Source organism: Enhydra lutris, unplaced genomic scaffold, assembly GCF_002288905.1.
Source record: "Enhydra lutris kenyoni isolate GAN:26980312 unplaced genomic scaffold, ASM228890v2 scaffoldscaffold19, whole genome shotgun sequence".
Lineage (NCBI taxonomy): Eukaryota > Metazoa > Chordata > Mammalia > Carnivora > Mustelidae > Enhydra > Enhydra lutris.
The window spans coordinates 35,568,733-35,584,243 of NW_019154103.1; the positions used below are offsets into that span (position 1 = coordinate 35,568,733).

The 15,511-nt window shown below is 42.0% G+C and overlaps 1 protein-coding gene across 3 annotated transcripts in view; it reads right to left on the minus strand.

Annotated features, from left to right (window-relative positions):
- Positions 1-4,868: 4,868 nt before the first annotated feature.
- The window catches only part of LOC111148323 (GRAM domain containing 2B), a 121,370-nt gene continuing 110,727 nt past the window's right edge, over positions 4,869-15,511 (minus strand). For all 3 annotated transcript variants that reach the window (XM_022504825.1, XM_022504823.1, XM_022504826.1), the window contains exons 10-14: positions 15,014-15,136; positions 14,239-14,326; positions 13,226-13,330; positions 9,287-9,380; positions 4,869-6,094 (exon numbers count right to left, since the gene is read on the minus strand). In XM_022504825.1, coding sequence (XP_022360533.1) covers positions 6,053-6,094; positions 9,287-9,380; positions 13,226-13,330; positions 14,239-14,326; positions 15,014-15,136 — 452 coding nt within the window. In that variant the 3' untranslated portion in view covers positions 4,869-6,052. The remainder of the gene's footprint in view (positions 6,095-9,286; positions 9,381-13,225; positions 13,331-14,238; positions 14,327-15,013; positions 15,137-15,511) is intronic.

The following is a 15,511-nucleotide window of genomic DNA, read 5'->3' on the forward strand; positions in this document are numbered from 1 at the left end:
TAAATTAATTTCTTTGACAGAGAGAGAGAGAGATCACAAGTAGACAGAGAGGCAGGTAGGGAGAGAGGAGGGAAGCAGGCTCCCCGCTGAGCAGAGAGCCTGACGCGGGGCTCGAGCCCAAGACCCTGGGATCATGACCTGAGCTGAAGGCAGAGGGTTTAACCTGCTGAGCCACCCAGGCGCCCCTCAGCCCATCTTTTAATCATGTTGGTTGTTTTGCTATTCAGTTGTGTGAGTTTATGTATTAAATGTTATTCGCTTCTCAGATATATGATTTGCAAATATTTTCTCTTATTCAATAAGTTGCCTTTTCATTTTCTTGATGGTTTCCTTTGCTGTGGAGAGCTTTTTAGTTTGATGGAGTCCCACTTGTTTATTTTTTTCTTTTATGGTATTTGTTTCTGATGTCAGATCTTAAAAGTCATTGCCACGACCAGTGTCAAGAAGCACACTGCCTATGTTTTCTTCTAGAAATTTTATGGTTTCAGGTTCTATGTTCAAGTCTTTAATCAATTTTGAGTTGAATTTTGTGTACAGAGTAAGATAGAGGTCCATTTCCATTCTTTTGCATGTGGCTGTCCTGTTTTTCCAATACTTTATTGAAAACACTGTTTTTTTCATGATAAATTTTTGGCTCCTTTGTCATAAATTACTGGCCATATATGCATGGGTTTATTTCTGGACTCTGTTCTTTTCCGTTCATCCATATGTCTGTTTTTATCCCAATAGCATACTGTGTTGATTACTATAGTTTCATAATACAGTTTGAAATCAGGGAGCATGATGCTTCCATCTTTGTTCTTTCTCAGGATGCTTTGGCTATATGTTTTTTTGTGATTCCATGCAAATGTTATTTGCATGCTGTTCCAAGCTGTTCTATTTCTGTGAAAAATGGCATTGGAATTTTGATGGGGATTGCATTACATCTACAGATTGCTTTGGTAAGGCTTAGCATTTGGAAAACACAAAGGATGGTAGAAACTCAGTGGTCAGAGATGCTTCATTTAATATCCCTAATTTTTTAGTTTAGTTAAAAACTGCTAATATTAACATTATTAATAGGGATAGGTTTAAAAGAGGCATTAAAAAGAACATTATACAACTGGGCTCCTTTGTGAGATGATCAGGCTATGGATCCCAAATGATAGCATAACTATTACCAGGGTATAGAATTTTGACTTAAAAAAATGCTTGAGGTGTGCCTCACTGGCTCAGTCAGTGGAGTATGTAACTCTTGATCTTAGGGCTGTGAGTTCAAGCCCCACAATGGGTGTATTTTTACCTAAAAATAAAATCTTAAAAAAAATAATGCTTGAGAGTAAAATTACCTGAGCTATCTATAATGTTAGTGTCCATGACCTTCAGGTCACCAGAAACAAACAAGGAGAGCATCACTTGAATTTCACTATTAAGACACATAAAACCATGAAAGAGAAAATTCACACTTCAGTGGGAACATTTTCAGTCTGATGCCATGATTTTATGAATTAGGATGAGTTGTGGAAGACAAAAAAACAAATGTGCCTGGCTGGCTTAGGCGGAGGAGCGTGGGGCTCTTGATCTCAGGGTTGTGAGTCTGAGCCCCACTTTGGGTGTAGATTATTTAAAAATAAAAAATAAAATCCTTTTTTTTTTTTAAAAAGATTTTATTTATTTGACAGAGATCACAACTAGGCAGAGAGGCAGGCAGAGAGAGAGGAGGAAGCAGGCTCTCTGTTGAGCAGAGAGCCCGATGCGGGGCTCGATTCCGGGACCCCGGGATCATGACCCAAGCAGAAGGCAGAGGCTCTAACCCACTGAGCCACCCAGGCGCCCCTAAAAATAAAATCTTTTTTTTTTTTTTAAAGATTTTATTTATTTATTTGATAGACAGAGATCACAAGTAGGCAGAGAGGCAGGAAGAGAGAGAGAGAGGAGGAAGCAGGCTCCCCGCTGAGCAGAGAGCCCGATGTGGGGCTTGATCCCAGGACCCTGGGACCATGACCCGAGCCGAAGGCAGAGGCTTTAACCTACCGAGCCACCCAGGCGCCCCTAAAAATAAAATCTTAAAGGAAAATACATCTGTGATGTTTTCAAAGAATTGCATAAATGAATACCTGGGAAATGCCTTGGAGTGTTGTAGAGTCTACATAGTAAAGTATCTTAAGTATTCACAAAGCTTGAGAGATCAATAATAATTGAATTTTTAGTTTATGTGAAGTTGCTGGTTTCCGCTCATCCAAATAGTATATATTTCATCACACATGAAAATATTAGGATGCACAGAAGTAGAAATACAACCAGTTAATCTCTTTTTAAGTTGTTGTTTTTTTCTGAAAGGTAATGCTAAAGTTTTAAAACGCAAGGTATATGGTGGACATTTGCTGTTATTGGGACCACTCAACGTCTGGAACTCTTTTCTACTTTAGAATTCCCTACATTTCTTTTTTAAAAGATTTTATTTATTTATTTGACAGACAGAGATCACAACTAGGCAGAGAGGCAGGCAGAGAGAAAGGAGGAAGCAGGCTCCCCGCCAAGCAGAGAGCCCAAGGCGGGGCTCGATCCCAGGACCCTAGGATCATGATCTGAGCCGAAGGCAGAGTGTAACCCACTGAGCCTGGCACCCCATAGAATTCCCTACATTTTTAATCTCGGTGGTAGAGGCTGAAAAATCCCAGATGTTTGCTCCCCCATGCTTCCTTGGATTTAATAAGCAGGCCTATGACCTGCATAGTGGACAGGCATGTGGACATCATCATTCAGATCCATCTGTAGCAGATTTAGATTTAGGAGCTACTAACGAAAAAGAAAACAAAACAAAAGCAAAGCAAAAACAAAACAAAACAAATAACAGCATACCCAGAGCAAAAAGTCACTCTATTTAAAAATAATGATGTGTTTTCTCTCTCTTTGGGAAAAAACTGTAGTGGATGTTGGAACAACTAAAGAAGGCACTCATGGTACAGAACTAGGGGCCATGTTATTGGGCAGGGTGGGCACAATAATAAGATCTCATTCTCTCCTGAGAGCCATCTAATGTTTCTGATCAACTTCTCTGATTAAAAAAAGGTAGTAACTGCTCATTGTACCAAATTTGGAGAAGATAGGCAATGTCAGTGTGTGTGTCCTTCCGTATGTACATATATATGTGTATAGACATATATGTAGGAATTTCTTCAGAAATTATGATCATACCATATAGTTTTGTGCCTCACTTTTTAATGGTGTATTTGATGCCATTCTTAGACAATGCTTTGACAGTTCTCCATAGTTCTATGATTTAATTGTTCTGCCACTGAATGCTTAAAATCTGTAATATTTTGCAGTCATAATTTCTCAAAGAATATTCTTGCGTATAAGTCTTAGATTAGATCTCTGCCTATTGCTTCAGGATAAATTCCTAGAGATATTACCAATTCCTGAAATTCAGACCTTTAATTTTTTTTTGGTAAGTGTAGTCTGTAATCCTCATCACCTATGTCACCCACCCCCCCCACCTACCTCCCCTCCGGTAGTCATCAGTTTGTTCTCAGGGGCTGAGTCTTTTTCTTGGTGTCTCTGTTTTATTTTTTCCCTGTGTTCTTTTATTTCTTAAATTCCTTATATGAGTGAAATCATGTGGTTTTGTTTCTCTGACAGACTTATTTCACTTAGCTCCATCCATGTGATTGCAAATGGCAAGATTTCATTCTTCTTTATGGCCGAATAATATTCCATTGTTATGTATACACACAGTGATATATATGTATTATTCTCTCATATATCACTGTCTCTCTGTATCTATCACTTCTTCATCTTTCAATGGGCACTTGGGATGCTGCCATAATTTGGCTATTGTAAATAATGTTGCTACAAACAGGAGTGCATGTATCCCTTTGAAATAAGTGGTTTTGTATCCACTGTGGGTAAATATGTAGTAGTGTGATTCCTGAATCATAGGGTAGTTGTATTTTTAACTTTCTGAGGAGCGCCATACTGTTTTCCAGAGTGACTGCACCAGTTTGCATTCCCACCAACAGTGCAGGAGGGTTCTTTTTCCTCCACTTCCTCACCAACACCTGTTGTTTCTTGTTTCTTATTTTAGCCATTCTGACAGTTGTGAGGTGACGGCTCATTGTACTTTTCTTTGCATTTCCCTGACGGTCAGTGATGTTGAACACCTTTTCATGTGTCTGTTGGCTATCTGGATGTCTTCTTTTGGGGGGTATAAGTTCTTTATATTTTTTAGGTACTATTTATTGGATGTGTTATTTGCAAATATCTTCTATTCTGAAGGTTGCCTTTCAGTTTTGTTTTCTTTACTGTGAAATTTAAACCTTTTAATACATTGGGTATTTAATATATTGGGTATACAAGGCTTTTCATACACTGTAAAATTTCTCTGTATAGGTGTAGGTAATTTACCCATTCTTGAATTCCTAATGGGTTTGGACTATACTGACTTAGAACTTTTATGAAACTGGAATGTCAGACATGAGAACATTTTGAAAAATAATGAATATGGCCCTTGTTATGAGAGTATACTATTGGCATGACACTGATGGGCTCTAGAGATATCATCACATTTGATCCTCTCAGTGACACTTTTTGTTGGTACTTTTAGTCACATACATAAAACGGGAAAATGGCCAAAGATCTCCAGGTCACACAACTTATAAAACATAAACCCAAGAATAAAGCATTATTTTTATGATTTAAAAGCTCATTTTCTTTCCCCTGTATCTCTGCCACCCCAGAATTTAAATTATTTTTAAGTTTTGAAATGGATACTTGGGAAGAGAAAAGTATGGGTGAGTTGGAAGCAGTAGAGAGGAGGGGAGAGGCAGTTAAAAAGGCCACGTTGTCTTAGTTAAATGAGTTTACAAACTGACAGAACACAGTGTTAGCAGGGCATTTTAGCCAATGAGTATTTATTAAAAGCCGGGGGGGGGGGTGGGTGCACCAGGCACAGTTCTTGTCCAACAGGCTAACAAATATAAAGTAACCAATTCATTTATTAGCTTATCTGATTAAACAAAGTACATTTCATAGAAATGATTATAAAATGCATTGCCAATAGAAACAGAATATCATTTATATTACAGATCTTATGGTACCTAAATAATTATTAATAAAAACCAGCCAACCCATATGGTAAATAGAAGTTAGGAAACCACCAGTTACTTCTGGTCAGCAAGAGAGAGAAGCATTCATTTGTCACGCTGGGAGGGGTTTCAGCATTCCATGTAGGCAGCCTGTTTCAAAACTAACATCATCCACCTATAAACTTAAAACTTCAGGGTTTTTCATCCAGTATCAAATCATATTGTACTTTTTGGTTTAAAGATTAGTTTTGGTTTTGAGTAAGTTTAATTTAGTACTTTAGTTGCATGTGGTCATAGATTCTTGATCTGGGCCGGGTGATGATCAGTCCAATTAAGTATTAGTTACAGGAACAAAGCACAACGCAAACGGGTACTTTTAATCTGCTTTGTGATATTCTTGTCCGTACTGAATTGAGAAGATACGCAGGATGATTTAAAGCAGAACAGAACAGCAGAAGGGCGGAAAAGAAAAAAAAATGCTGGTGTTCTTTGAGGCAAATCTGTTTTGGAGAACCAGGGCTCATTCTTGAAAGGACCGTATCAGGTTTTTGGCACATGATCTCTCCCTTCGTTTGAAGGCTGGTTCAGAGGGGTGTAAAGGAGAGAAAAGGAGCACAGAAAGGACTAAAAAGGCACAGAGTGGAGTGTGTTTGCTGATACAGTCACGAGAACCGTGGCACCAAAATCACCCAAGAGTGTCCACCAGGCCCTTCCAGAGACCTCCAGACATGGGTCTGTTTTGTTCGGGCAGCAGCACTGAAAACTCCCTTAGACAGGGTCAATGTTTATTGCACAGGAACCAGAATTATTCCCCCTTCCCCCCTTCCTGAGCTGGAGACCTCCAAGTGCAAACATGGCTGGGGATGTAGGTCCGCCAGCTCCTCTGGCCAGCAGGGAGCGCTCCACCAAAATGCCTCAGGGAGCACCTTCTCCAAAGGGACGCGTGAGCGAGGTATCATGTCGGCCTGAACGGTTGACCCAGTCTGTCAGTCACCATTCTCAAGCAGCTTCTGGAGGTTGTTTTGTATCTGGAGATAACAAGAGAGAAGTTCCTGTTCCTAAATAGAATGGCTTCTACCAAGAGCCCATTTGCCATGATCTGGATAATGTCTGAGATTAATCTATTCTACATTGAATAAAAAGCGGCCCCCACATTCAGTTGAGATCAGGCAAATGCTGCTTAATGGAAATAAACTGTTGATAATCCACTTTAAGATGAAAAAAAAAGGGGGGGGGCTAAAAACGAAGAGTGGCACAAAGATGCAAATGTTAGGAGAGACCAAAAGAAATCAGATGGAAGGAAAAGAACAAAAAGCCTTCATAGCACCAAGTGTGACCTAAATACAGATAATGGGAAACTGAGACTAATGGAGCATGTGTGTCCTGTGGTGTCTGACTCAAACCATCAAAGTTGAACACTCCTACGAGATATTACCCATTTCCCAGAAGACTGAGTTTCACAGGCCCAGGTCTGTGACATATCTTTAGATCTCGAGACCACAGGACAGTGTTGGGCATTAGAAACATGCTCAGTAGATATTTGCTGAGTAAGTGAACTTTCAAGAATTCTGAGCAAGGAATTCTCAACAAGCAATATGGGGATGGGAGTGGGGAACCCCATGGAAGAAAAGAAAAGATACACACACACATATGTGTGTGTGTGTATAAAATGGAATATATATATATATATATGTATATATACATATATATATATATAAATTTTTTTTTTTTTTTTTTTTTTGGAGAGAGTGAGTACAAGCACAAGGTGGGAGAGGGGGAGAGGGAGAGAGAAACTCAAGCAGACTCCCCACTGAGCCGGATACGGGGCTCCATCAAGCCTCCTTGAGATCATGACCTGAGCTGAAAACAAGAGTCAGATGCTCCACTGACTGAGCCACCCAGGCGCCCCAGATAATATCTATTTCTTTTTTTTTTAAATTTATTTATTTGACAGAGATCACAAGTAGGCAGAGAGAGAGAGGGGAGGAAGCAGGCTCCCCACTGAGCAGAGAGCCCGATTCGGGGCTCGATCCCAGGACCCTGAGATCATGACCCGAGCCAAAGGCAGAGGCTTTAACCCATTGAGCCACCCAGGTGCCCCTATCTATTTCTATAGACCAGTCTGTGATGTCCTGCAGGCACCCAGGGTTGGTGAGGAGCAAAGCATCTAGGACGTCTGTGCCGGGAACTTCACAGGTGCTCCCCTCACTGCCCTCCGCCACCACACACAGGTTTCACACACGGAACTGGGAGATCAGCCACATTCTCAGTGGCAGACGAAGGGTGAAAACAGAGGTCTGCTGCTTCTGCTCCGCCATGAATGCCATTTGCGGCTCTCAGACAATAAGTTTACTTATTTATCTCATGACCTGTAAAAGGCATTGCCTTCGTCCCCACCCTGTTATTCTGTCCTGTCTTTCCTACCTACTCCACAGGACCAGAGGTAAACAGAAAAGCAGGTGTGCGAAGGAAGAAACAGAGAGGACATAAAGTCCTGATAACCAAAATATCTAAAACACACCTCCAAAGAGAGAAACCTGGAAGTAAAAGCTGGGGGGGGGCAGCTGTGAGTGCACCTCAAGTCTGCGCCCCCCGCTGTGGACGACCTCTACAGAGCGGGGTGGACCCGTGAGCCAGAGCAGGACTGTTCATGCCCAGAGTCCTTTGAGCCGTGTGGGCAACTTACAACTTTTAGAACTTCCACATCAGCACTGGGGCCCTAACCCCACTTATTTTACTACTGCTGCTTCGGGACCAAGGTTTCTGGTGGGAGTGCAGGCCTCTGAGCCGAGGAGCTGGGCTCTAGAAGAAGTTGAGGCGGAAGGCAGGAGACGCAGCCATCTGTCTGCCCCTGTGGATAGGTTCTGTCCCTCATTACAGCGTGGGGTGCCCTAGCTGGACCTGGCACCAGAGCGGGAGGGAGTGCAAAAGGGGATGGGCAGGAATTTGGGTGCTTCTGGCCCCAAAATGCCCTTGCGTACCAGTGTGAGCAACTGGATGGAGAATGATGACCAACCTGTTCTCCAGGCCAGCGTGGAAACCCGATGTCTGTAAGCATGGCAGGACACTTATAAAAAACATCTCTTCAACTCTCAGCAACTCACATTTTAGAAAAGAAAACTCTTTGGGTGGCTACACCCGACTTTCTCTAGGATGATTTTGGATTAAGAAGAGGAAAAGTTTCCAAGTTTGTCCATAGATTCAGTAGGAATTCTAGGTCATCCTTTGGTTTCAAGCAGAACTTTGGAAACTCCTTGGCTCTCAATCCTTCAGTAACTGAGTGCTAACCACCATTTAGTCTAGCAAAACTAACATCATTTGGCTCATTTGTATTTCACATTTCTTACCAGGTAAACATGACTGCACTGTTAGGGAGCGCTACGCTGGGCATTTGTGGTAACAGTCTAAACTGAACCCCTGTACCTGAAACCCTTCCTTAAGGTTTAGGGCAGAAACAAACCACCAGATGGACGAGAGGGACATACCGGAAGGAGAGGTGAAGAAATGTTAGTTAGGTTTAATTCTGGGCCGGTTCTCCTGTGCCAATCTTCCTGTCCGCCCTCCTCCTGGCTTTGAAGAATGACACAGGTTTTAGGACAGATCTGTTCAAAAACTGCCCTACGGTTAGAAACTTCTAGAGGGTAAAGGTACATCAGTGGTTTACTGGCAAGGCCTCAGGTTGGCCTGTGAGGAGCAGCAAACACAACTGTGGAATCAGACCTGGTTCACATTCCAGATCCGCCAACTTTTTCTGTGCGTCTCTGAGCGAGTTACTCGGAACTTGGACTCTTTGTCTGCCAGACAGGACAGTGACATCCATCAGGCAGGGGTTCTAACAGATTGAACACAGTATTTCATGGATGGCAACAATCAGCATGGGTGGAGCTGGGCCACACTCTGTGGTGAGGACACTTCCTACTGCGTCCCTTCCACTGAGCCCTGTGTCAGTGGTCACTGGCCGTTGGGCCCTTGTGGTAGAGAGAAATCTTTCTAAGGAAGAAAAGCCAAAGACATACCCACAAGGAGAGCGAGACTGAAATCGGTTTCTGGGTGGAAATAAAAAAAAATACTCTTTCCCATTTACAGTGACATCCCCTGGTTGGCTCTGCTCACGGAGGCTGCTTGCTACCCCCTGCAGGTGTTTGCGTGCGTGACCCGTGCTGTCTGGCCATCAGCAGACACCACAGCTCTCGCCCCAGCCCAGGAAATATGTGAGTCACCTTTTCTAATTTCATTATGTTAGCCGTCAGCTCTTGGCAGAGGACCTCCACATTTAATTGTACTTGTGACCCCAGGCCGGATGGTGCTGTCTGTCTGTAAGAACAAAGAGAAAAATGATTATGTGCAGCGGTGGCAAAGGAAGTGGAATGAACACATTTAAAATTTATCTGTACAGAAAACTGGGTTACAGTTGCCAGGCATGAGCATTTCACTTGTTAACATCGGAAAGGCTGGACAACTCTTAACCTGTTTTTGTGGAAGTGGCCGTGTTGTACCTTGGCTTCCGAACCAAAAAAATCAGGCAATTCCGCTCAAGCACATGGCTTCTTAGACCTCTTGCTCACCTCGAATATCCTTGTTGTCCCCACCAGACCAGAAATGAGCAAGAATTACTGCTCTTCTCAGTCATAGACTTACTTTTGGAGGAGAGACCATTTACAAAGGAATTTTAGTCAAATTGCTGCTCAAGTGTGAGACTTTTTCTAGCTTGGGATTTGCCATGCCCATGGAGCTAGCCTTGTCTTAACAACAGAACGTGGATTCATCGTGTGCCATTTCAAGTATTTACGGCATGGGCTCTTCCCCAGGGCTCAGTGGGGTCCCATACCAGCTGAAACTGCAGGAAATTGAGCGCTGTGTGTACATTTTCCTGGAGAAGTGGTCTAAAGCCTTTGAAGCAGATTTTCATGTTAAGGTTAAGAACCATGGTCTCTAGCTTCTCCATATTTCTTGGCTGTAATTTATTTAGCCATTAAGGTTTTAGATGGCAGTGATGGGTCTAATTATTTAACACAGGTACTTGGTGAATGACTGAGGATCATCTAAACATTAAGAAAGGAATTAGATGTTTCTCTGTATACTAGTACTAAAAACAAACAGCTTTCTGTATCCCTGAGCCGCACCATCAAAATCTTAGATCCCAGACAGGAAGCCGAATGGGAATCTGTCAGTGTCTAGAGAGAAGGGAACTGATGGATCAACACGAAATTCTGACAGCATACAGGCTACTGATGCACCAACAAAGCCAGTAAAAGGTATGGATTCTGCGACCACTAACTGACCCGCTTACAAGTGTGGATCTAGCTATGGGGCAGCCTGGCTGGATCACCTTGGTGAAAGGAAGATTAGGCTCAGGTCTTATAAATCACTTTATGAACATATTCTTCCCATCATGCGTGTTCCTGGCCCCATGTCCTAATCTTTGTGATTTTTCCTTTAAATGATGATTCTTTACACTACTTCTTCCTGGGTTGTTGTTCTTTTTTTTTTTTAAGATTTTATTTATGGGCAACTGGCTGGCTCAGTTGGTTAAGTGTCTGCCTTCGGCCCAGGTCATGATCCCAGGTCCTGGGATCAAGTCCTGCATTAGGCTCTTTGCTCAGGGGAGTCTGCGTCTCCCTCTGACCCTCCCTACTCTTGTGCTCCTCCTCTATCAAATAAATACATAAAAAATCTTTATTTATTTGAGAGAGAGAGAGCACACACAAGTAGGGACAGCAGCAGGCAGAGGAAGAGGGATTAGCAGATTCCCCACTGAGCAGGGAGTCCAATGTAGGTCTCAATTCCAGGACCCTGGGCTCATGACCTGAGCAAAAGGCAGACTCCTAATGACTAAGCCACCCAGGTGCCCTGTGTTGAGTAAATAGTGGAATGAATATTCCCTTTGTTCTTGTTAGTGGGAGTCTCCCCCTCATCATCACCAAGTTAACGAAAAGATAATCAGACATAAGGTACATTTTTGTTAAAAAAGCCAACCCTGTATATGATAGTGAACTAGGAGGGCACACTATATTGCTGTGGCCTAAGTATGTCAGCATTTTGAACAAGAAGGGAGAAAGTAAGGGCAGGGTATAAATCTATTCTAGACTGTTCTTTATGTTTCCACTGTATTGGCTCAAAAGTATATGTTATGGTTCAGAAAGAACCTGTATGCCAGCAGACATGTAAGCCACAGAATGAGACTTTAGGTCATTGTTTGAGCATAAAGAGGCCCTAGAATGGCATAATCTAATAATTCTCCAAGTACAGACCCATGCCAGCACCATCAGCATCACCTAGGAACTTGACAGAAATGCAAATTCTTGGGCCCTCCATTCTAGTGCATCAGAAACTCTGGGGAGGGGCCCTGCAGTCTGTTTTAACAAGCCATCCAGATGATTCTGAAGCACACTCTATACAGCCTAATCCAGTTCCTAGGCTGTCCCTCACAACCAAGCCACTGGTAGATGGGAAAGCCTGTCCTCCGTGTAGTCATACTGACTTGCATCTGAGACCTGATTTGATTATAAACTGTATGACAGTAAATTATTTCTCTGGGTCTTAGTTTTCCTCATCTGTAAAATGGGAATAAAAGTTGTCTTAAAAGGCTATGGTGCTGTCTGTCAAATAAATAAAATCTTTTAAAAAAGGCTATGGTGAACATAAAATTAGAATTGCACGTATATATATTTCTTTCTTTCTTTCTTTTTTTTTTTTTAAAGATTTTATTTATTTATTTGACAGAGAGAGAGCACAAGTAAGCAGAGTGACAGGCAGAGGGAGAGAGAGTAGCAGGCTCTCTGCTGAACAGGGAACCCAATGTGGGACTTGATCTCAGTACCTGAGCTGAGGGCAGCCGCTTAACCAACTAAGCCTCCCAAGCGCCCCATATGTATCTATTTTAATAGAGTCTCTAGCACATGGTATAAACTCTGTAAATGAGTATCTCTACTTGTAGAACCTGAGTTGGGCACCTGGCTGGCTCAGAAGAGCTCGTGACTCTTTCTTTTTTTTTTTTTTTTTTTTAAAGATTTTATTTATTTTTTTGATAGAGAGAAATCACAAGTAGGCAGAGAGGCAGGCAGAGAGAGAGGAGGAAGCAGGCTCCCCGCAGAGCAGAGAGCCCGACGCGGGGCTTGATCCCAGGACCCTGGGATCATGACCTGAGCCGAAGGCAGAGGCTTAACCCACTGAGCCACCCAGGCGCCCCAGCTCGTGACTCTTGATCTCTGGGTCATGAGTTTGAGCCCGACGTTGGGTGTAGAGATTACTTAAACTAAAAAAGAAAAACCCAACAGTTTAAAAAAAGAAAGAAAGAAAGAGAGAAAGAAAGAAAGAAAGAAAGAAAGAAAGAAAGAAAGAAAAAGAAATTTGGGTTACAAGTATGCTTTCTAACATGGAGTAATTTATTTCACTTTTTGGTAATGGATTAAAATCCTTATGTATATGGATTTCAAGGAAAGAGCTCTGAGTGGGTGAGATGGAAAATCTTCACAGATGTATTCAGCTAATTACTAGTCACAGAGATCTTAAAAGTAGTCAAGAGGGACGCCTGGGTGGCTCAGTGGGTTAAAGCCTCTGCCTTCAGCTCAGGTCATGATCCCAGAGTCCTGGGATCGAGCCCCGCATAGGGCTCTCTGCTCAACAGGGAGCCTGCTTCCTCCTCTCTCTCTGCCTGCCTCCCAGCCTACTTGTGGTCTCTGTCTGTCAAATAAATAAATAAAAATCTTAAAAAAAAAAAAAAAAAAAGTAGTCAAGAATTTTGTGAATATATGAGTTAATATAAAGAGTTAATATGTGATAAATGAGCTGAGTTATTTGAATTGAATTGCTTCTTTCCTATTAGTGTCTTCACTCACTGTCCTTTTAGTAAGATAAACTGGTATATATTACTAAGTGGGCCAAGGTCAAGCTGAGTCTTAGGCTACCAGAACAAGATAATGTAAAATCAGGCGTGTTTCTTGATAATCTGGCAACACTCTAGCAAGAACAGTTCGGAGTCCAGGCATTCACTTCTAGGATCCTCCCACCAACCCCTTTATCCCCCCTGGATGCACTTAACAAAATGTCTCCTATGGAATGTAACCTCAGTTCACATTTGCTAAGAAGGATGGTAAGCGCCCAACATTAGACTAGTCTCAGGAGCAAGCAGATGACAGCATAGGAGGGAATCGTCTTACTCCTGATGATGAGTGTCCACGATGGAGGTTAGTGACCCCAGCCTCTCCTCCAGAGTATTAATTCTGTATCTCATGTAGAAGGTCGAGATGATTAGTGCACAGACACTGGAAAGGGATAAAAGAGAAATTCTTAATAGGTTCATGAACTGACACTCATGAAACTATCAACTCAGGGCCAGTGTTGTATCTTTAAGGCAAGATATTCTCCAAAATTAATTTGCCAGAGAGACTTGAAAAAGGTCTTTTTTTCTCAATAGGCTGATGTCTTGTCACAAAACTTGAGAGTGAAAACGGGATTTAAAATCTTCTGGTCCAGGTTCCTCGATTTATAAACAATGGCCATTCTACTAGGGTCTCTCAAGGCTATGCCCAGGGTGGATTACCAAGCCTGTGCTCCTCCCATGGGGTGCTGTGTCCCTTACTAGGAGGCCCTGGCCAGTGAGTGCCCAGTCTTGTTCTCTGGTGACTCACAAGTTCCCTTCTTTATCTGGAAACCAAACTGGGCACATCCTCCCTGGTAGTAAGGAGAACCTAGAACTGGGTCAGCCTATTTTCAGAAAAACAATTGGTTAAAGGCTGGAAGCTGAGGAGGAAAGGTCTTAAAGTTATGCTAGAGTTTTCAGAGTAAAAGGGATGATGGTATTTTGAAGTTGTTTTGGCCTCTGTCCAGAGAACATGGGATAGATGAGAAGATAAATAGTAAGGCCAAAGATGCTTCATCATTCACAGAACAGTTTTCTTACTAACAGTATCCACTCATAACGTAGTCCTCTGCTAGAATTGGCCCAATTCGGTCTTCCTTCCTTTCATTTATTTAAATAAGGGAATAAATAGGAAAATGTAACCTAAGCCTAAGGAAAACAAAATGTTGGAATAGGAGACAAAATTGTCAAAGGAAAGATGTGGGTCACATGAGAGACAACTGAGATTTATAATGACTCTTGGAACTGTTAGATTATTCTTTTAGAGAAATGAATGATTTTAAGTCACTCAAAGTAAATTCATCTACTTACACAATTGCGTAAAATATAAGAATATGGTGGAGAGTCATACATGTCTGAGACTTGAATTTGTGTAGGACTCCAGTGGTTTCTGACTGACCTGTTGGGAGAAGAAAAAACAGTTTTAAAACTACAACACACCTCCTTCATCCAGCAAAATCCCTTCAGGGAAGAGGTACTTGAAAGAGGTAATTATTCCAGGATAATAGACATTGAAGAAAACATTGAAGCCTTCCAGGTGTCTGTTCTTGCTCTCATATCAGTATAATTGGTTAACAGCTATTAGGATACTTAAACTAAGTAAGCAATAATTTGAGTTTTATCACCAGTTTTTGAGTAACATTCTCAAGATACTAAAAATAATGAAGGGACCTCCAGGAAGACTAGTCACCTCTGTATTCCTCACAATAAAGCACAGAACTGGATAATGTTTGTTGAATAAGTACATGAATTAATATGCACAGAACAAAGACCTACAGTAGGAAAGGAGGGGTGGGAATATGAAAGGCAGTCATAAACTGAAATATGAGTGCCCTTTATTTTTTATTGAAGATTTTATTTATTGAGTGAGAGGGAGGGGCAGAGGGAGAGGGAGAAGCCGACTCCCCACAGAGCAGGGAGGGCAATGCAGGGATTGATCCCAGGACGCTGAGATCATGTCCTGAGCCAAAACCAAGAGTGGGATGCTTAAGTGAGCCACCCAGGGGCCCCTGACATATGGGGGTCCTTGAAAAGTTACAAGCTGATGACTACCACACTCCCTTACCCAAGACATTCTGTTCCTTACCATGTACAGGGAGAATCTTGGCTTTTCCTTCAGGCACTCTATTCACATGGGCATCTGCCCGGGTTGGTTTTGTTTCTCCCTTGGAGACGTTCAGAACTGTCTGGGATTCTGTCACATGGAAATCTATCAAGCCAAAATGGGGCTGGCTAAGTTTCCTTCCCAATGCATTTAAAAACACACCATCAACCACAAAGCAAATTAATCTCACAACATGCATAATGGCTGAGAATATAAATGGATCTTCTCACAAGTTGGTTCAGCGGTTAGGTATTGAAATTCAATGCTTAAGAAGTAAGAAAATGATACAAGGATAGTCTGTCCTTAGCCCACTAACTCACTGGGCCCATTCAGCTAGAACAGTGAATAATATGATTGAAAGAAGAGGTAAAACAAAACAAAACATTTTGTGTATTTCTCTTTGAACTGCCCTAATATGATGTCAATTTAAGAGATTTATTAAATGTGTATAAAGAGAAATTTTTTTTTAACCAAGCAGAC